The 22,972-nt window shown below is 36.1% G+C and overlaps 1 protein-coding gene across 1 annotated transcript in view; it reads right to left on the bottom strand.

Moving 5' to 3' along the window:
- GLRA3 (glycine receptor alpha 3) overlaps nucleotides 1-22,972 on the bottom strand; it is a 76,669-nt gene that overhangs the window by 35,494 nt on the left and 18,203 nt on the right. Inside the window, exons 3-4 of the mRNA XM_051617071.1 lie at nucleotides 17,648-17,715; nucleotides 3,186-3,409 (exon numbers count right to left, since the gene is read on the bottom strand). Of these exons, the coding sequence (XP_051473031.1) occupies nucleotides 3,186-3,409; nucleotides 17,648-17,715 (292 nt within the window). The remainder of the gene's footprint in view (nucleotides 1-3,185; nucleotides 3,410-17,647; nucleotides 17,716-22,972) is intronic.

A 22,972-nucleotide genomic window follows, 5' to 3' on the forward strand; every position in this document is an offset into this window, starting at 1 on the left:
CAGGAAGATGATTGTACTGTTACAGTGTTTCAAATCCTTGACATAAATTTTACTCGGACTTGCAAGAATTTTATGAGATGTCAACTGCAAATCATGGTGACATTGTAATTTATGTATTATTGTCCTAAAATAAAGTGCGTGTCAGTACAAAGATTTATAATTTTATGATATTGATGGTAGACTGAAATGTGCCTGTAAATTTAAACTGCTGCTGTCTTTCATGTTAGTCCTGTTAAATACTATTCAACCTACAGGCAAAGGAGGTATTTCTACATTTTTTATCAGTACAATAAATTATTTTTAGAGTGATAATTCTCAGAGGAATGAGAAAGAAGCATATAAGAAATGACGGCAAAGGAACAGTGTGGTCAGCAGGACCAGGGAGGTGATTGTCTCCCTGTATTTGGCACTGGTGAGGCCACATCTTAAATACTGTGTTCAGTATGGGGCATTTCTTTTAATTGCTGGACCATGCCCAAAGAGCAACGAAGCTGATGAAGGATCAAGAGAGCAAGTATTATGAAACATGGTTGAGGGAACTGGGGTTTAGTCTGGAGAAAAGAAGACTGAGGGGAGACCTTATTGCTCTCTACAACTACCTGTAAGGAGGGTGTAGCGAGGTGGGTGTTGCTCTCTTCTCTCAAATGACAAGTGACAGAACAAGAGGAAATAGTCTCAAGTTGTGCCAGGGGAAGTTTAGATTAGATATTAGGAAAAATTTCTTCACCAAAAGTTTTGAAACAGGCTGCCTAGGGAAATGGTTGAGTCACCATCCCTGGAAGTATTTGAAGGATGTGTAGTTGTGATGCTCAGGGACATGATTTAGTGGTGGACTGGGCAGTGCTAGGCCAACAGTTGGACCTGATGATCTTAAAGGTCTTTTCCAACCTAAATAATTCTATGATTCTCTTTTCTCCCTCACTAGCAATGTGTAGGTATCTATTAATCGTTCGAGATCACAACTGCACTCTTCTTGATAGAAAAAATCTTGCAAGAAAACTTTGCCCCATATTCTTGTATCAGTTCGGCTGATAGAATGCTCCCCAAAACCTGAGGAACTTGAGTTCAATTCCTTACACATGAGGCTTTTCTAGAATGGTAGTGCTCTAACCCCTCTCTCTTAATCCCATTCCCCTGGTTTTGGCATTGGGTCTGAAGGGAAGTGGGCAGTAGGTGGCAAACATGACTGTGTATTTCTTTTACCCTACTTTTTCCCTCTCCAAAGCTTCTTGATTCTTTGTTGCTGTAACTTCTGTTTAGCCTGCCAGTGACAGAGCTGAAGGGGAAGAGTCTGAGGAGGGAAATCAGATCCTGGCCCTATTCCTATGCTAAGAAAAAAGATTCTAAATGCAAAATCTGACTGTAGGCTAGTAACATGTCAAATAACATCAAAGAAGAGGCACCTGGACTATAGTTTTTGCTTCAATAAATATTTTAGTGTTTTGTATTAAGTATTCATTGGATCAGGAACCGCAATCTTCTCATTACTTTCTTGTCTGAATTGTTCCAATGAAATTATGGGAGAAGGAGACATTGCGGAATGAAAGGAAAAAGCCAGTTTAGAAAACTTTTTTTTTTCCTTTAAATACCAACATATTAGCAATTAGCTTGTCTCCTCTCATCAAAAGCTTAGCTGACACAAAACTCACACAAAAACTCAACTAGATGCCAGTTGTATGATTTTAAATCTGTTTCAGAAATTGTAATAGTTCTTAACTAAGTCACAGCAACATAAAATTTCTGGCTACATAAGAAAGACATGAGCTATCTGGCATCTGCTTTTCTCGCAGCCAATTTTTGCTTTTATAATTTAAAATTACAGTGTTTATCATGTTTGATTTTCCCCCCATTTTGTGTGACCATGAATTTGGTCTGAATTCTGTTGAAGTTGCAATTCAAACTTGCTTCAGTTGAGTGGTGGGGTCTGTACCCTGTGTTGCATGTATCTGGAGGGAGTAGGGCAAGGAGGAGTTATTTGATTAGAATGGAGCAATTGCCAGCGCCGCTCAGGGTGAGTCAGACATTGATTTCACGCTACTTTCTAATTGCGTCTGGAGAAGGAATTCTTTCTACTTGTTTTCCATATATTTCTAGTGACAGAATCCATGTTATAACTTGGAAGAAAGATTATATCCCCAGTCTGGCAGAATAACCTCCTTTTATATATGAAGTCTTCATAGGAATTTTAACCCAAACATTTCTCCCTGTGTAAGCTTGACAAGACACTGCCCACTTGCACTGGATGGACCAAGGAGGGAGACTCACTTGCCACTGATACAACCAGGCAAGTCCAAATGTTTTGATTGTTTGTTTGTTTGTTTTGTTGTGGGTTTTTTTTTTCTCTTTGTATACAATCTGTTTCCAGAGTCTCTTCCAAAAGTCCAACTACACATTAATGCAGTGTTGTAAAAACGTGCAAAGCAAAACACTGAGTGGGCAAAAGGTGTATTTATTTTTAGAAGTGTAACATCTTGCACAAGTAGGTCACTGTATTAATACCAAATCTATACCATGTCTAATGGGGCATTACTATACTTATATCCAGCATTTCTCTCATCAGGTTTTTGAAAGACAGTGGCAAAATGCCTACTAATGTCTGTATTAATAAAGGGAAAATGGTGAGAAGAAAAAAGAAGTAGGATAACTAGATTTTGTTAATACTTATGATTGCTGCTTACAGCTTCTTAAAACTTTCAAAAGTTTACTTTCCACTTTTCTCTCCATCTCCAGCAGTAAGAGAACTATTCTTTAAATGTCATACTTCCTCAGACAGGTCATGTTTCCATGTTGAAGTGCAACTGCAATATCCAAAAAGGTGAAAAAGAAATAACATTTGATTGTCATGACATTGGAGGTTACAGCAGGTGAAACTACTACATAGACCAGCTCAGATCATAATACTCCAGGATTATTTGCTCTGTGCAAGTGTCCTAGCTCCTCTAGTCTCAGTATCTGTACTTTAAAATGAGAAAGATACTTTTCTTATTATTTTTACTATGTGCGTGCCTAATGAGGGGTCATTTTCTATTTTAGTATCAACAATGAACAGTAATGATGATAAAGTTCTGTATTCAGAACTTACAGCTACTTCAGTGATAGTTCTGCCTGACTGAAGATACCTGTTAGCAATTCTTAGGTACACTTTAGAGCTTCTATCTGAAAAAATAATATGTTTAGAGACTCACCTGATGGAATAAAGTACATTTCCATTTTTGAAAATTCGCAACAGCTTATTATCTGTTGTAACTTCATGAAAGTTGGCACCTTTTTCATTAGCAAAGAACAAATCAGGTTTCCAAATTGAATCCAGCATGGATGGATCTAAGTCTAAAGAGTCATCTGGATATTCGCTGTATGCAAGGCGTGGATCATTCCAATTCTGACGGAGAAAGATGTTCACTCGGTAATCCTAAATGAAAGAGGAAACAAGCAAAGCTTTATCAAGCATAGGGATTTAGCTTTTATTTCATTTCTTAACCATGTAATCCTCTGTCCATCTGTGGATGACAAAAGAATTACTTAGCTGAATGCCAGCATGATACCTATTTGTATTAGTGGGGACATAATGGATTAGAATAAAGATGCATTTCAGGGTAATTGAAAAAATAGCAAGCTAAGGAAATCCAACCTCGGTGTGCAGCTCATATCACTCCATATAACTCTACTCCTACAGTAGCTTTTTATTGAAATAAAAAGAAAAAGAGCATAAACAAAATTTTATGGAATTACCTTTTTCTGCCTAACTCCTGGCAGGGGCATTCCCACTTCCCTCTCCTAGGCAGTGAGAATCTGTCCCACTTCAATTAATTTCTTTTTTTCTCTCTCCAATCCTTACACATTTTAGACCTATCACATAGGCTTTCTGTCCCCGGTTCCCTACTGAAAATTGTGTGACCAGTAACTTGCCATACAGCTGTCTGAGGAGGGCTTCTTTGTTCTTATACGGTGGAGATTACGTGAGTCCTTATGATAAACTAGATTAGGTGCAAGTGGAGTCACTTCAATTCCTACAGTCATGTCTTCAACAAGGGTGCTTTTATAGAAACGACAATTGAAGTGCTTCAAATTTCTGGAAGTCCTTTTGGAATCACATATACTATCTGTCAGAGACAATGTTGTATTTACGGTTGCACACTTTCTTAAAAACTTGTCACTCTGAAAAACAGAACTTGTTTTTTAAAATAAAAATTAATATTAACATCTCGTTACATTATACCAAGAACTGAGAAGACACTGAGCATAAGGACACAGGGACTACACTTCTCTTGCTAATAATAAGATTTTCTTTGTTATTTGGTCGTTGGAAACCCTTAGCCATAGGCTGAACTTTTTTAGAGGGTTGGGATACTGTTCATCTGCTTCATGGGGCTCAACACAATAAAAACTGTGATATCAGGTATATGTGCTTTTCTGTCCATGCTGAGGCTGAGGCCGCTACTAACAGTAGTTAGTACTAACATTTTGATTAGCAATTTCCAGCACACAGTGAAACCTAAATTACTGACAGAATATATTGTTTTCTTCTTCATTGTACTGAAACAGATGAAGCTATATTCCCATAGCATACGGAATATAGCTAGACTGCTTTATCGAAACTTTTGCATAAATCCTCAAGATATTAATTGCCTCTCAATTATTTCTGTAATGCGTTTTTAATATGCACTGTATGTGGAATCCTTCTAGATCTGAGAGAGGGATATATAAAAGCAAAGTTCCAAAATAAGCCCTTCATTTGAGCATTGCATATCACCTGCTCTTTTATGTTTTGAATGCTGTCATTTGAACCAAATTATTGAATTTTCATGTGTGTGCTGCACAAACCAGAATAGTATAAACTTGTTACTGTTACGGGACAGCAGTAAAAACTAATACTAACCTGTTTATTTTCCAGTTTCTAAGATGAGTTTTTGCCTTGTAACATATATTTTCCTGGTTTACCATAGATAGAACAATTAATTCTTTTTACTTTAGAAAACTATCAGAGAAAATTTCACAAAAAGTGAAGGATGATTTTGAGTTTTGTTACACTAATACAAAGGTAGCACAATATGGATGCTCGGTGGATTGTCACAGTTGTCTCCTCTCTCAAGTTTACTTTCTGCTTCTCATGGCTGTTCATGAAAATCTACTATGTTATAGAATATGTTAATAGTTTTATTTCTTGCTGGTGAGATTTTCAAATGTTGCTATCTCAGTCTCTGAAAAACATGCAGCCTGACATGCTTTTTACTGCCCTTTTCATTAGTATAATTAGACAGGATGTGGCATATTAGTACTTTGTGCTAGTAACATATTTTCATTTTAAATTTGTTCACTGGCCCCAAGCACTGTGGCTGCTCTTTAGGTAATCTAATTACTTCGGGTGAATTAATGGAGTTTCCTTAATTTTCCTTTACATATCTGAAAATTTCAGATTGCAATAAAAGCTACTCAGATAATGATTTCGATATACCTTTGATGAATTTCCCAAGCATAGATACTCAAGTATTTAAATTTAAGTAAGTGCCTCAAACTGGTAGTTTATTTTGCATGCAGACTACCAATGTCATTGCAAAATCAAAGGAGGAGAAGACCCTTGAAATTCACACTGACATTTGAGAAATGTAAGTATAGTTTTTGTAATCTGAAGAATTCCCATGTATTTCCTCATGCTTAATAGTTGGAGTTCAACGACTACTGAGATTATTTATTATGAAACCTCATGTGTAGTCATGCATGATCAGAAAAGAATGTATAGAGGGAGGTGCATAAAAGGATGGTATTGAACGAGACAGGATATCCAGTTCTTTGAAAAGTCTGATTCCTTTGAATCAGTCATACAGAGGTCTTGCATTATGACTAGACTGAGGACTTGGTCGCCATCTAAGGACAAAAGTATCCTTAATTACCAGTAAACTTAGGCTGGACTGAAACGGCTTGTCCCTTTGCTTCTGCTAATAAACTTTGGTGATCTTTCCACTGGCATAATTAATTATCACAAAAAGGGAACTCTTATATTTTTTATTTTACATCTTCACGTTACTACAGGTCTGAATTGCAGCACAGCTAGTACATGTATCTATGCTGTATAGCAGCTCAATGAGTGAAAAAAGCTTGTGACAAACTATGTTTCACCATTATCTGCAATTCCTCAATCTGTCAGAGATTAACCATTGCAGCTAAAGAGAAATTAACTGTGATTTAAACTGACTGCTGAGTATTTAACTTTACTTGATACGTCAAATCTGTGTCAGAGTAATAAGATCTGACTAATGGCAAACATCCCTAAGAACATGGCTTTCTGTACTGAATAGCTGTAGGGCATTCATTAGAAGAAACAATATTGATATGCCATTGATTATGATAAAGAGTTTGTCTGACTCATAGAATCCTTCCTGATGATCTGTACCTGAATAATTCCATAGGTGGAAGCTGATTTTCCAGAACTGATTTTGGCAGAGGGTAAAATAAAGGTTGACCTTATTATTCTCATTCTGAATTACAGAACCCATAGGGTTGCTGCGAGCAACTACAGTGCTATGCCACTCCCTCAATAAGAGCAACTTTGTCAGTTTTCCAGAACCAGAGGATTCCTCCCTCAGAAATTAATGGCTTCATTAACGTGGCCTTAGGAGGAAGCCTTCCTCTTGCAATTTTTATTTCTATTCCTGTGAAAATTTTGCTGTATCAGGACTAGTATGGAGTTCCATATACAAAGAATACTTTCCTGTCTTGTCCTGTCTTTAGTTATGTGGCTAAACATTTTGTTAGTGATTAGAATCTCCAGATTTGAGTCCTTTCAGGCTGAGGACGAGCAGTGAGGCCTGTGGGTTCCTAGAGAAAAGCTCTAATCCTAGATTACTTTGAAAATGGTGAGCGCTCTTACCCCCTCTATTAAGTAGGACAGACCAGATGGTTTGAGGATTTGGGTGAGGGCTAACTTGCCTCTGATCTCAGGAAGGTTTAGGAAATTATTTGAGCTATTCAGAAAAGATTGTTGATGGATTTTTTGGATGAAGAACTCTCTCATTCTTTGTCCATGGATGTATAAAAGCAGATTTTAAGGTGCTCATTAATATTTTTAATATTTTTGGGATTTTTGTGTGGTTTTGTTTGGTTTTGTTTCTTTTCTTGCACTTCTGAACTACTAAAGGTCCAGATAGGCTCCAGCTGGGTCCCAGTAACTGCTCAATAATATTCATATTTAAGTCAATAGAACTATAATTACTTGGCAAAGAACTAGCTGAAACTAGCACTTCAAGATTGCTATCTCTAACATCAGACATCTAAGGTTCCCTTACAAAATCAAAACTGAGAACTCAGCAAATATATATACATTACTCATGAACCAAGTACATTTCCTAGGTTGTCACTGGCTTTCATAACCATGGATTCTGGAGTAGTATGGGCTCTGTTAACATTCCACAGCTAAAAGAAGAATATAGGCAGTAGTTTCTGTGAGGACTCCTTGATTTTTAGCTTCTGACTCCCTTGTCTTTATTACAAAACATTCAAAATCTGTTGAATTCAACAATATGTTACAAAGTTAGGGTTTCATAGGGTTTAGGATGCAAACATTGAAAAATTGACAGGTTAATCAGTTATAGTGTTAGATTTTTTTCCTGGTTCATTATCAGTAGCAATGACTGAATATCCATTTCTGTTGTCATATAAAAAATCAAAGCTAGTTAATAGCTAGGATATTTACTCTTCAAAAGCAATTAAGCACAGTACTGACATACTGTATAGTAATGTTTGTCACAGCTTTTCCTGCATGTCCTAGAATATTCATTAATTGCAAACTGAAGACACTAATTCCATTCTTAATGGAAGTTGTGCATTCCCAACTCCTAATACATTACAAGACATGTTGTAACCTGTTCAGTGTAATTGTTTTTTTAAGCTTTAGCTCAGGGGCTTTTAAAATATTTGTTCTTTCAATCAGTAGCATAAGGGATTAGATGAAACTGGATGTGACAATTACATGAATTATCATAATGCACTAAGCCTTTGTCTTAGTTGATCTATGCCATGTTCTCAGCTGACAAAAGATTCTGGTATGTTTTGCTTTTTTTTCTGCAGAAAAATTATGTGTCCCCAAAGATGCTTTTGTTCTAACAGCAGAAGGTATTTCTTGCTAAGTGAAAAGTTACTTTTTCTGAGATTGTTCATTTTTTCAGGTGAATTTTTGTGCTATATATTCCATGTTGTTATTAACACATTTTACTTATTAGCACTTAGAATATGATTGGTTTCAATGAGTGACTGAGTGGGCTAATAGTAGAAAACTTTATTGAAAATATATATTTGGAATCCTGTTCTGTTTCATCTTTGCAGGGAAATATAACCCAAGTAGATCAAATAGGAATTTGGGAATTACATGCAAGTCTTCCCTGTGTTGGTAGGTAAATATGACGTTGTCTAGATAGGGTAAACAGGGTAAAATAAAAGGTAAAGCTGAACTAGCTCAAGTAGAGAAGCAGAATCTACTAACTCCAGTAGCTTAAACACCTGCTATAATGGCCTGTGTGAAGGGACATATCTCTAACTTTAAACAACTAGATATGAGTTATCTTAAAAGTTATTGACAGGCATGAAGCACACCAAGAAGTCTGTCAGGGAAATCATGTTGTTTAGAGGGTCTACACTGATGCCATGGCAACAGATAAAATTTAATGTGGATTTGAACTGAGGAGAAAGGGAAAAAATTGTCTATACAAAGAAATCCAGTGTCATTTTAAAAGCTTTAAGATATTCTGCCTTTTGGCTACTGGTTCAAAAAGATGCTTGTCTCCTGCAATCCCACATCTAGCAGCCTAGATAACCCAGGGACTCTTAGGGATTATTACGGCCATCTCCAAAATCACTAGAAGCACTTGGGCAGCTAAAAAAGAGTTGAAATGCACAAACTCCATTCAGTATCCGTTTGATAACCTGCTGCTTTCAAGAAGAAATTAACTCTGTGAACCAGTGCATGTAGGTCTATACAAGTAGGAAGGAATAAAGAAGAAAGGTCAGGTTCATGGGCTTCCACTTAAGATGGGATGAAGGGGATGAAATTACAGGTATTCACTCAAATTCCAATCCTAACCTTATTTTGACAGATTTTATATGCTGTGGTTTGTAATACTACAGTTATACCAGAACAGGCACAAATCACAAACATTTTCCCCTACATTTTGCTAAACTGGGCAACAGTCTTGTTACACTGTAAGGTCTAGTATAAATATATCAAAATTTCAGTTAAAATATTTAAAATTAATGAAACAGTTAACCAGTGTAAAGTGTTAACATATACTGTGGAAAGTGTTTATATATTATATTTATGTATTATATATTATGTATTATATGTATGCATATTTATGTACTATATATTATATTTAATATATGTTATATCAAGGCACACAAATTATGCATTTTATGTATTCAGTTTCCTGAAACTGTAGAGTAGCCAGTTTCATAATGTTCACAAAAATAAGGAAAAATGTATTGTGCAACAGGGAACTAATAAAGACTGACTAGAAGCATTAAATGTTCAGTATTCTATCTCTTCAATCCTACTAGGAGTCAACTAGCTAACCCCTCATTCAATTTGAAACTATAAAAGAAGATAGAGCAACTAAAAAGAAGATTGTGAGAGATCCCACATATTGTAGCATGACATATTTGTAGATGGAAAGCAGACTAGAAATCTTCTTTAAGTAATCCTGTTATGCTAATAAATTAACTTTCATATGTTGTTAACTTTCAATCAGTTGACTTACTGTGTGCGTGGGTGATAGAATAATGTTAGAGATAAAGTTAGTACTTTTTTGGGGTATAAAAGTAGCACTTGTGTTTCCTGAAACTGAGCTTGCTTTGTGGAATACCACCCTGCTCCCTTTTCTGTACAGGACTGGATATTAAAGCAAATATCTCGTCTATGTCTGTAGATTGGCTTCTTCCACACCAGGTAATGGACCCTGCTTTTGGGACAACAACAATATGTCTGGCAGAGCTGATTGTAGCATCTAACCTGATAACTCTCTATTTTAGACAAAATGGAAAAATCACTTCTAGGTTTAGAGAACTAAGGCAAGTGTAGGCCTGGATTCAGTCTTTTCTTCAAATGAGGTAAAAATTTCTGAAGCTAGGTCTCTTGAATTTACTGGGACAGAACTGTAAAACAATTCTTCTCTTCAGAGAATCTGTAGTTTTGAGAGGCTGCTCTGGTATGTGGGTTTCTGTAGTGACCAAGATGGAGGGTAGTTTTGAATCATGCAGTTGCAGTGGGATGCAAAGAGTGAAACCCAGGACAGGGACAGCTGGCCCAAGCTTGTCAACTCAATTAATACCATGAACTTCAGCCTCACTATAAATAGGGAAGTTTGTGGAGATATTTGGGGGCTTTTACCATGGCTGTCATCCCAAAAGGGTCTTGTTTGTTGTCCCACAGCTGAGGCCTTCATCTCCACTTGCTGTAACCATTGTGTTTTCACATACTGGAAGTGTGGGTATTCAGCATTCACTGCTAGGAAAGCACATCTCACAACTATCATCTGGAGCTAAGTATAACTTTGTCTCTTATATTATTTTTTGGGTTAATATTAGTTAATTATTATTATTATATTACATCTGTTTTCACTGCAAACCACAGGTCTCTTTTCTTTTTCCCAGTTCCCCCTCCTGGGTGGAGTCAAGTGAGAAAACATCTGCCTAAGGCAAGGTGGTAGGTTTCTCTTATTTTAAGTAAGAACTTAAGAAAACATTGCCCAGCATATAAATGTAAAACTACCACTGCTGCCTGTCCCCTAGGCTTATGAAACAATCTCTGACTGACCTGCTCTAAAAGATTTACAGAATTGGGACCTGATATTGGTATAGATAGTTGTATACCTGATTTGACATTTCTCCCAGGACTACATGTCAAAGTAGAAGACAATGCAGGCATCTGGTGGTAGCTTAAGAAAGATTTTGTAGATGTCCAGCTCCAATGAGTGGGTAAAGCCACTCAGCTTTCAGCACTGGGCCTGAGGTAGTGGAGTATTTTCCATGTTTTTTGTGACAGCTGAGATTATAAACAGTGTGTTGTTCTTCATAAAGAATCTTGCAGATTTTATTTGACATTTGACATTTTGTTGTTGCTGTTGTTTATTAATAAACACATTTGTGGATTTAAGCAATGGCAAAGAGTTTGCTTTTCAACAATCTGTACACAGGTCTCTTCAATTAATTACATTTGTAGGTATGGAACCCCATCTTCAGGGACAACAAAAATAGAGTCAGCTGAGAACAGTCTGCTTTGAAACGAGAAAACCTGTTGTCAGTCTTCGCCTGTGTGATGGGTCAGCTCTCAGGGCCTACACACACATGGGGGAAGCAGTGTCTAAACCCCATTATAGATCTTCATTTGCATCCCAAAAGGCCTCTCTGAGAGGATGGAGACAACTTTGATGGTCTGCATATAAAACAACTGAGATAATAACAATGATCAAGGGCAAAGACAGGGAGGTCCACTCCAGTTGCTCATGGCTCAATCATGCTAGGCCTATAAAACAGGGGAGCCTCCCTGACACCAACTCTTCCCCCTTGGCTGACCCAACCTAGATCCAGGACTGGTGATTTTCTGTTATCTCTCTCTCTCTCTAACTTTTCTACGACTTGTTCATGCACAGAATATAGTCCTTTTCAGTTCTTGTATCACTTCAAAGTTCCCATTAATACTGTAAACGAACACTAACAACTGAGTTGGATCCTCCATGAGAGTACTTTCATCTAAAAGATAAAAAATATCCCAAACTATTTCAAGCAGCTTTTCATCATTACAGTACCACTTATTCTAGATTATAACTTCACAGTGAAGTTAACCCATCTTCCAAACTCGTATAGAAAACACTCTGTTTACTCCTCTGTGCCTTGACAGAAGGGAGTCAGTTGTGAAATAGGGGGGAAAAATGGAGGTTATTTTGTAATTTTGAAACTGCAAAGAGGTCTTTATTGCATGGTCAATCATCTGAGATAAAAATTGTGAAATTTAGGTATTTCTGCCTGTCACTTCTGTATTAACACTTTGCTATATCAATTACATTGGATTCTTTCAGTGTATTTTCATCAAAGGAAGGATTATGTTTCCTTGTATTTGACAGGATTAAATTATTAATTTAGGAAAAATATTTGGTGAAACTCTTCAGCTTTAAGTTTTGCAATGTATACAAGTGAACACTTCTTTCAAGTACTCTAAGACAACCTGGAATAGGTAGAATAGAAGATAAACAGAAATGAATGAGAGAGAGTAATTATGATGGCTTAAAAATGGGTAAATGTCGGTTAAAAGCACATTTCATTTGTAAAAGTAATATAATCTCATTAGTGCCTGAAGCACAGGAAGATCTATCACCTGCTTCCTGACAACATTCAGGATAACACAGTTATTTTCAGACTGAGTCAAGAAATAACCATCAGCAAAAATATGGCAGGAACAAAGACAGATGCTTTCCAATGTGTTGATTGTCTGCACTGTTGTCATTTGCCATTACATCTCTCAGTGAGTGTCATTTTCAATGCAGTTTTAGCACATGCGTTATGCAAAACATATTAATAAATACTTAGTAAATATTACTGTAAGTCTGCATTAAGATCATTAATTATTTTGGTTTTAATTTTAATCATTAATTAAGATCATCTGCATTAAGTGTTGCTATTCACCTTTAAAATCCAGAAAATCTTAAGGAATTTGCTTAGGCATACTTAATAGAATAAAAGGTGGCTTTTTGGTATGGCCTACTATCTGCCCCATAGCGTAACTCTTCTTTAGACTTTGCTTCACTTTCTCAGCGTTTTGTCTCTGAACATTTGTTTCTGAAAATGTTGGCATCAGTGTTATTCTCACCCTGTAAAAACTGAATTATCTCTTTTTTTGTTGGTAACTGCCAACAATTTGTGTGGCACTGCCCATAACAATCAGGAAATCTCTTAGCATTAGGAGTCGCAGTGCAAATGCAAGCTGAGAATAGATTAAGCTACAAAGAGAAACTCTGTAAGGAACTTTTGAGAATGTTGTGATAAAACCTCAAATTTAACTTCCAGTGTATCAATAAGAAAATTATTTGGTTTCCTGTAGGATATGGTTCCCATATTGACAATATACATTTAACGTTACATGAGCAAGCAATAAATTTCTTTAATGAGATTTTTAAGGTTAAGTGTGCTTAGGTATGTTGCTATTTATCTTACATAAAAATACTTCAGATGTTTATATAGTTTATATTATGTTAATTTCATATAATTACATATTCATTTTATTCAGGCCTTCCACATTTTTATAATCTCCTGCTATTCTTTAAGATATGGCCAGCCAGAGAAGTGAATGTGCCCCTGTGCTCGACACTGGTGGGGCCACACCTCGGGTACTATGTCCAGTTCTGGGCCCCACACTACAAGAAGGATGTTGAGTTACTGGAGCGTGTCCAGAGAAGTGCTACCAAGCTGGTGAAAGGTTTGGTGAATAAGTCCTATGAGGAGAGGCTGAGGGGACTGGGATTGTTTAGTTTGAAGAAGAGGAGGCTGAGGGGAGACCTCATTGCTCTCTACAATTACCTGAAAGGAGGTTGAGGGAGGTGGCCTCTTCTCTCAAGTGAATAATGACAGGATGACAGGAAATGGCCTGAAGCTGTGCCAGGAGAGGTTTAGACTGGGTATGAGAAAGAATTTCTTTACTGAAAGAGTGGCTGGATACTGGAACAGGCTGCCCAGGGAGATGGTGGAGTCACCACCCCTGGAAGTGTTTAAAAGAAATATAGATGTGGTGCTTAGAGACATGATTTAAGCCCTGAATGGGTAGGTTAGGTTATGGTTGGTGAATTTAGGTTATGGTTGAACTTGATGATATTCAAGGTCTTTTCCAACCAGGAAGATTCTGTGATTCTGTGAAGATTTCTAAATCCTTATGAGAAAAAACAGTAGTGGCAATATGTGAATAATGAAAGACTAGGCCTAGGTTTTCAGCAGTAAGTGTTTTACTTGGCTAGAGAATGAGTGTGAAATCCTCGCTTTGTGAATATTGCTGTCACATATACAGACCCGGTACTATCATTAGGCTCAATAATACAGATTGGCAAGGCTGGACCCTAAGTGATGCTGATGATGAAAGTTTGTTTAAGCACTTTTTAAAAACTATGTTATTTACTTTTTTCTGCCTTCTCAGAGCAAACATGAGATAAACTAAGCTCCTCATATGATCACTTAGTATTATGTAGGTTCAACTAGAATCAGAGCTTCCTAGCAATAGGTGGCATGCCTTTTCCCCACTATGAACCATCTTATTTGTCTTTTGAAACAAAGAAAGGGAATATGAAATATCGTAACCCATACTCCAAAGAAATTGAAATAAATGTTTAAAAAAAGAAAAAAAAAGAAGCAATTTACAGTTATCAGGTGTGGTTGAGTTAAAGAGAATCTGCTTGCCCGAAAGCTGTTTCCTGCTGCACACCGTAAGTTTCCATTGTGCCTCCTTTCTGAGAACTACAAATTTCGGAAGTAGAGAGTTGGCACCAGGATATTTTGCGGCTTATCCTGAGTTTTTTTACCCCATTGTTTGTCTGTAAGTCGTTACTGTATTATACATAACTGAAGCAGCAGAGGGAGCTCTAAGATTTTGGTCATCAGTTGAGAGAAGTAGAGCACCACAGAGAGACGGGGAGGGAGACTGCGCCAAGAGCAATTACAAGGACCGTGAGGGACGTAGCTTGATGTACTGGGACTTCTTTAAAGTTAATAGATTATATGCTTATCCCATTGTTAAAACGGTCGTTCTAAATACCAATGGGATTTCAAGGTACCGCTTAGTGGTCAGGTTTTTTTTTGCACTTGTTGCTTACTTCAGCTCTTTACTATTCTGAAAAAAAGTATTTATCAATAATATAAAAGTCCTTTTTTGAGCCTAATGAAATGTTCTAATGGGTCATTCTGTGCATAAATATTTAGAAAAAATATTAAAACACAGGTACCTAAATTTTAAGCACTACAGAAAATAACTTTGGCAAAATAGTGGAAACTAGTAAAATACTGAACAGCAGTGAGTTGACTGTTGGTCAGCAACACAAAAATTAATTTTGTAAAATAATGCAAGATGGTTTTTATTGTACTTTTATGATAGAATTACTTTAATATTTCTTCAGAAGATGTTATTCACAGAATCACAGAACATTAGGTGTTAGAAGTGACCTCTGGAGATCGTAGAGTCCAACCCTCCTGCCAGAGCAGGACCACCACAGTATCCAGGGAAGATCACACAGAAATGCGTCCAGATGGGTCTTGAAAGTCTCCAGAGAAGGAGACCCGACAACCTCCCTGGGCAGCCTGTTCTAGTGCTTCGTCACCCTTACGGTAAAGGAGTTCTTCCTCATGTTGAGGTGGAACTTGTTATGCTCTAGCTTGCATCCATTGCCCCTCATCCTACCACAGGGCATGACTGGCCCTTCCTTCTTGACACTCACTCTTCAGATATTTCTATACATCAATAAGATCCCCTCTCAGTCTTCTCTAGACTAAACAACCCCAGGTCTCTCAGCTTTTCCTCATAAGGCAGGCGTTCCAGTCCCCTAATCATCCTCACAGCTCTCTGTTGGACTCTCTCAAGTAAGTCCCTGCTCTCTTGAACTGAGGAGCCAAAAACTGAACACAGTACTCCAGATGTGGTTTCACTAGGGCAGAGTAGAGGAGGAGGAGAGCCTTCCTCCACCTGCTAGACACACTCTTCTTAATGCACCCCAGGATACCACTGGCCTTCTTGGCCACAAGGGCACATTGCTGCCCCATGGATAACTTGTTGTTCATGAGGACTCCAAGGTCATTCTCCACAGAGCTGCTTTCTAGCTCCTAACCAGTACAGGTTAGGATGCATGTTGTTGTTCCTTCCCAGGTGTAGGACTCGACACTTGTTCTTGTTGAACCTTATTAGGTTCCTCTTTGCCCAGCTCTCCAGTCTGTCCAAACCTTGCTGAATGATCACAGAGCTTTCCTGTGAATCAGCCAATCCTCCCAGTTTTGTATCATCAGCAAACTTGCTGAGGATACACTCTGCCCCCTCACCCAGATTGTTCATGATAAGCCAAAGTCTGGTTTGAACTATATCAGTGAATATACCAGAAACAGAATAGAGCATCATGAAGGCAGCATTTGTCCTGAGTTTAAGGTTGTCCTTGAATTCATATAATTGATAGAATGAAAAACCCTGTGGTTCTGATCAGGTTTGGTGTTTTCTACAACATACTACCTAGAACTATTTGTTACAGATCAGATTGTAGTCTATTTCAACTGTTTTAAACACAGAATAGTGTTTATCTTATAATTTCATTAAAAAATAGAAATATTAAACTAACTGATTTGTACTGAAATGTTTATAATTATCATTTTTATTTGAGAGAAAATACATTTGAAATGTGAACTCAGACATTTTCTTCCCACATTCATGACAATTTTTTAAACAGCAACAAGTTCAGTTTTCCAAATATACTATTTATAGTGATCTATTTGCTGGATATTTGCCACTGGCCCTGTGGTCTGTCTCCTGCTTTCCAGCAGATTCAGCCACACAGCCATTAAAAAGTAGCTGTGGAACACTATTCTAATCATATGGACATTGTTTAATCTTTTGATTGAACCTGAATAAATCACCTTGGATGCTATGTTAATCTGTTTGGGATTTGCAATCTGGCAAAGCACCCAAAACCAAATTAATTTTCTACCTGAAAGAAAAATAAATCTTCCTCTGTTAGTAAAAATAACCGCTATGTTCCAAGGTGAGTAAAGATCAGACAGTTGTGAAAATCACTTTGGAAACAGGGGGCATAGATATTTGATATGTAACTGTTTTCAATCGTATTTATTTGCCTTTCTTCAAAATATGAGAAGCTTGTACAGACAAGGAATGCCTATATCTTCTCTCTCACCAAATATTCATAAGTAAATCTGTGCTCCTAGTTATTAGCATGTTTTCCCTGTGAAATAAGATTTTCCAAGTAATTTTTGCCAGTTCACAGTTAAATATCTAGATTTAATCTATTTACATTTTGAACTCTCTCCTAATTTCCTTAAAATCCCCAGTCTTTTTGTACTCTATCTGCTGCCTTTCCTTAATAGACAAATTATATGTAGAAAAAGTGTACAATCCAGTTATATTTACCCCACTCTTAAAATTCATAGTGAATTTTCATACACCAGATCACTGTTTTAGTTATTCTATAATGTACTATCTATCTACAACAGCTCTATGGAAGAAAGAATTATTAAATAAAATATGTCTCAATAGGCACTGTATGAAATTATAAAATATTCTTAATAAAGCAACTTAATTAATTGACATTTTTGAGGTTAGAAAGGTGGAATACTGTAGAAACTAAAATCATGCAGAATCTAATTGCAAATAATGAGTTAATTACAACTGTCAAATAAAACTTAGGGGATAAATTAAAAAAACAAACAAACAACCCCTGGCTTTGTTTTACTTGTGTGTTTGATGGTATAATGATGGATTATCTGTTAGAAAAATCAGTTGCCAAATTAAATGTTCTTACTTTCTGTTCTCAGAGGTGTATTTAGCTTCAGGTGAATAAAAGCCCTAGCTAGTTTTTGAGCATATTGAGCATATTTAACTTGAACTTTAAACATTATTTAAAGTAAAATATCTTACCATGGTTGTCTCTGCAATGGATCCAAAGCTGTTTATAAATATGTTGCATGTGACATTAACTGGAGGGCCTGCGAAACAAAAAAGCGACCAATCCTTATTTCAGAATCATTGCTTATTGAGTGGCTCTAATAGGTAAACCACAATGAAACAATATTTATTGACTTAGAAGGAAATAATACTACATTAACAACTCATGCAATGCAAAATTAAATTTAATATTTTCTAATAATTTTGCTTTGATTTTCTCAAAGGCTCACTACTTGAATGGCCAGTTCTGGCAATTAAAAAAAAGAGAGGAAGTTAATTATAAACTTGCACAGATTATTATATGCAAAAAAATCAACATCTTATTTGAAATATATAGTAATTTATTTTTTTTATGTGTATTTCAGGGAGCAATGTATGTCACTTCTTAGAACAATTAGGGGAAAAAGTGACCCCTTTCACTCAAGGCAGCTGTTATCTTTAATGTGATTTGTCACCACTGGAAACAGAAATACATTATTGCTGCTGTTATCTCTACTGCTTACAGAAACAAACGTGGATAAGAAAGAATTACTTAGATTCTATGCTCATTTCTCTTAAATCCACAAAATGGTTAAGAATCCATTTTAAATTAGTTTTCTGTTACCATGGGTCTTCAGTCAACTTTTCCTCTGCCTTATCTTGCATTTGTGAAGCATCAGTAGTGGCAGAGTAGTCATGATAACTGAACAATGAATTGTCTCTTACTGGAAAAGGTTTAATTTATTTATCTGACAGTCTCTTTAAAAATTGCATTATGGTGCAGCATACTAATTTCTCCATTATTTCTTACTAATTTCAGTCTGTGTACAGCAGAAAACAGGCTTTTCCATTTCAAGGTTTTTATGTCACTCTCCTGCTACCTTGATATTCTTGTATCAATAATCCAGTTCTGAATTGGAGAATCTGGCTTATTTTTACAGGTGTAAGCAGTCAGTAATAATGAAAAATCTTTATCTAGAATTTGAGGACTGATCTTACAAACCCTTGCATAGTATTTCTTATTTAGGGTCACTGAAGTTAGGAGCTGCTCTGTCACTGCTGGTGGTTTGCCACTAGCAAAATCTATATGTGACCAATGAACTTGATACAAAATACTAGAAGGATCAGAACATCCAGCTTTTTTTTTTTTTTTCCCTGTGGCAATAATTGTTTTGAAGTACTGTATGTCAATTGCAACGAAAAGTCACTACATGTACTTCAATAATTATAATTGAATAATTATAATACACAGGACTGAGCTATGGAGCAGAATTCTCAGGTAAGGAGATATCACTCTGTAGTCACTTTGACACTATTTTAACTTTGATACTTGGTTAATTGCTTAGAGTAGTTGAGTATATCCAATACTTCTTATAATTCAGTAAAAGCTTAACATTCACAACTCCTGAAAAGGAGCAAGGGAAAAAGGAAAAGCATGGGGAAACAACAAAAGCAGAGCAACTAAAAACTGTCAGGGAGAAAATTGTACTTCCTGGCTTTGCTAGACAATTTGCAGGCAGCTATCCTTTCAAACACTTTCAAATTTTAGTACTTGTCATAATTTAAAATATGGTAAGATACTATATTGTTTAAAATAGTGCTATGTTTTAAAGCACAACTTTGCTGTATCAACATAGTTGCTTTTATAAAGAAAAAACCCTAAATCACTGCAACTCTGATGCTTAATTTCAAAAGCAATATTACAAAAAATAGTTAACAGCTAGTTAAAAAAAAAAAAACCAACATAAAAGGAGAAGCTAAAAGCAGTTTTCAAATGGTTTAAAGTTTACTTAAAGATACTGTGCTGAGAGTAAAAATGAACTTTCAAAAATGTGGTGAAAATGAAGCGTAAATGAAGTTGTTAAATTTGGAAATAATTCAAACACAGGAACTCAGCCAAGCTGAACACTGATTAAAGACAGACAGAAAAAAAATAGAGCTGAAACTCACTAGAGATAGAAAAGCTAACAATGATGGCTATCTGCAAGGTGTTAAAAATAGAATCCTGCCAAGATCTGGAAGGTGAAGTCAAGAGAAGATGATTAAGATATAAAAGTATCCATGAAAGTGAAGAAGGTCAGAGCAGAAGAAAACAAATGAAGCCTTTTTAGCATCATTTGTTTCCAGTTGCTAGGTGTTTCAAACTGGAGCCATTCTGATGGAAGATTTGTATGAGGGTTATGTATATGTAGAAGACATTTCAAACTAAGTGAACAGAATCAAAATGACAGGCTAAGGTGATATCAAGCCAGACTTTATAAAAATCTTTGCAAAACTGTAGAAATATGAATTACTGTGAGTCAGCTATGCCAGTTTTTTCATCAATGGAAATGTGTACCATGGCTAGCAAGTATAACTTTAATTAAAAAACATACTTCGGGTATAATGGTGGATGATACTGACAGTGAACTTTATCATTGTAAACCTTACCACTCTACCACCCAGAGTGGTAGAAATGCTGAGAAGTGTTCTGATTAAGAGAGAGAGATCAGCAAAATAGTCTTCAAATTCAAAGCAACAAAAATTGGTTCTTTTCACTACTCCAAAACATGAAATTTTATTGTCATAAAACATTGGGAAGGTCAATAGTATAAAGAACTCCCAGAAATGACCAGAAGAACATTTAATTATATTAAATCCTGGTTTAAGAAGTTCAATTAAGTCCTAGGTTAAGGAGTTCCTACATTTATGACTGCTGAATACTGTTTGGCAATTTGAGAGAAAGGAACACTTTACGTTTTTCTACATCAATCCCAAAATTTCCACCTTAATAAATTGTTTTCAATGATGCAATCTGGGCTGTATAGATTAAAAAATATAACATATTTTCTGTATTAAGTTAATTCAGAGCATCTTGAAGCCATGACAATTTTTACACATGGATTACTTAATTGTGTCCAAATTTGAAAGGCAGTGAAGAAATTCCCCTATTTGCAGGAACAGTTATAGTCTGGGATGTATAAGAGCTGAATAAGAATAGCCCCTTGCTATAGGTTTGACATACTGGAAATAAGAATATTTTACAACTGGAACAATGATTTTACAAGAGTCTTTAGTTTTCTTTTTTATTCTATAACGAAAAAAAAAATGCCAACAGTCTTCTCTGTTATTTCTATCATGAACAGATATGCAGGATGCCTTGTCCAAACACCAGACACTCAGACAAAATATATAATGCGTTTTTGACCAAGATTAATTATGACTACAAATTTTGTCTACATAGGAATTTTATTGGAAGAACAAATTATTTTAAATAGTTATCTGAGTTCTCTTGGGAGTACTCATTTTGATTTTTTAAGACTGTTGCCAGATTAAAAACTCAAAAAGGCATTAAGCTGCAGTACTTGTTCTAGGACTAAAAACTAACCAGAACGTGGCAAAGTCACTTAAAGGAGATATTTATTCTTACTGATAGATCTGAATCATTCTCTGCATGTTTGTTCAAATTACATAGCTGTCTAGAAGATTTAGAATGCACTTTTTGAAAAAGAACAATGTCAAATTAGATTTTGTCTCTTTAAATTTCAATAGTTACAAAACAAGTCCCTAAGTCTTTTGAATTATGCTTTCAAGAAATACTGTCTTGAATTTGCTAACCTCTAAGCCATCTGCCTGTTCTTTCCTGTAGCCCCATCAGAAGGTTGAAATTGCATGGTGTCCATGACAAACTCTAAAATGCAATCCCCAAATCAACTGAAGAAAACCTTCAGTACTTAGACTTTGCTTGAGGTCTTCTTTTGCCCAACACAGCTTTACCTGCAGTTGAACCTGCCATTTGCAAGCTAGAGTATAATGTGGCAATAAGCAGAGTTAAGATTAATAGGGATCAAAAATAACTTGAGCTACCATTCAAATAAGAAAATAATTTTAGAAGTACAGTGTTTTTCATTACTTTGGAAATGTTTGACACATTAACCCTCCAGGAAGTCAGACACTAGAACATTCTTCAAAGTAGTTCTGGTAAGAAAAGGCCAAGGGACTTACAGTGTATGGTCATTAGGGATATTGATCACTGCTGTAAATCTTTCAGTGATGTGTTTGAATTTCCACTGCACGTTTATAATTTTCTGGGAAATATCAGCACTGCTAACTTATTAGAAGTAAAGCATTTCCTGCTGCAGGAAACCCTGAGTAATAAGTTTACATACATAGCAGCACCAACTGTTTTTGTCTTACTGGTGAGGACAAAATTTGACAAACTACTTGGTCCTTATGAATCAGTCTGGGCAAATTCTGTCAAAACCAACAAATGGAAATAGCTTTAGAGTCATAACCATTTAAGTTTCTGAGACTTAAAGATGTCAAAAAATTATAAACTTTTGTTCTGAATAGGAATTAAGATGGAATGGCAGTGACAGATGACTTAGAGGAGGAAGGCCTGTCTGCTTGAAGGAAAATTTTTCCTGTAAACATGGAATAAAACCTGCCTTATAGTGAAATGTTAGAGCTAAAAGGATTTCTTGGACTCAAGAAGATAGGCATAGGAGGAGGCACAAGGCAAAGAAAGAACAACATAACTTTTAATGACAATATTATTCAAAAATATTAATATTCTGGAGGGTTTAAATGCTGATAGGTTGATATTATGATTCAGAAATAGAGTTTAATATTGTTTCACTATATTTCTGGAACTTTATTCATTCTAGAAAAACAACAGTCAAATTTACCTTTACTTCCCAGACTCCAAAAGTTAGAAGGGGTGGTATTTGTCTGTATAATAGTTTGTATATTTGTATAATAAAATCGTTTGTATAATCCTTCATTAAATACTCTACTTTAGCATGCCTGAGTGTGGATAAAGTGGTTTGTGCTAAGACTCTTGGAAGATGTAATCCTTGCATTTGCAAACTTCAGACTTCCAGTCTTCTTTGAATCTCATTTGTCTTGTTTGAATCTCCTTTGTGATAAGTGGATAAAAGGTCCATACCAAGAGATAATTCCAGGTATTGAGGACCTGCTATTTCACTGGAGAACAGTGAACAGGGAAAAGAACAAGAGGAAAGGTGGTCCCTTTTATGATTTCAAAGCATAACTGGGGCACAGGAGAGAGGAACTGAATTAAGTGATAGATTTGGTAACTAAGATAAGCTCTCGTGGGAGTTATTCTAATGGTCGTATCGCTAACACACACTTACTTTTAGTTAGGATCAAGCAGTAATGAGGATTTAGCCTCTGTTTCACTAAACTCACTTTATGGAGTGCTTTAGGCTGTGGTAGTCCAAGATGGGAATTCAAATCTATTAACAAGCATTCTAGAAAAGAAAGAAAAAACCAAACACAACAACACAAACCCTAGGGGTAAGCTGAATTTTCAAAAGT

The sequence above is a fragment of the Apus apus genome, chromosome 4 (genome assembly GCF_020740795.1).
Source record: "Apus apus isolate bApuApu2 chromosome 4, bApuApu2.pri.cur, whole genome shotgun sequence".
NCBI lineage: Eukaryota > Metazoa > Chordata > Aves > Apodiformes > Apodidae > Apus > Apus apus.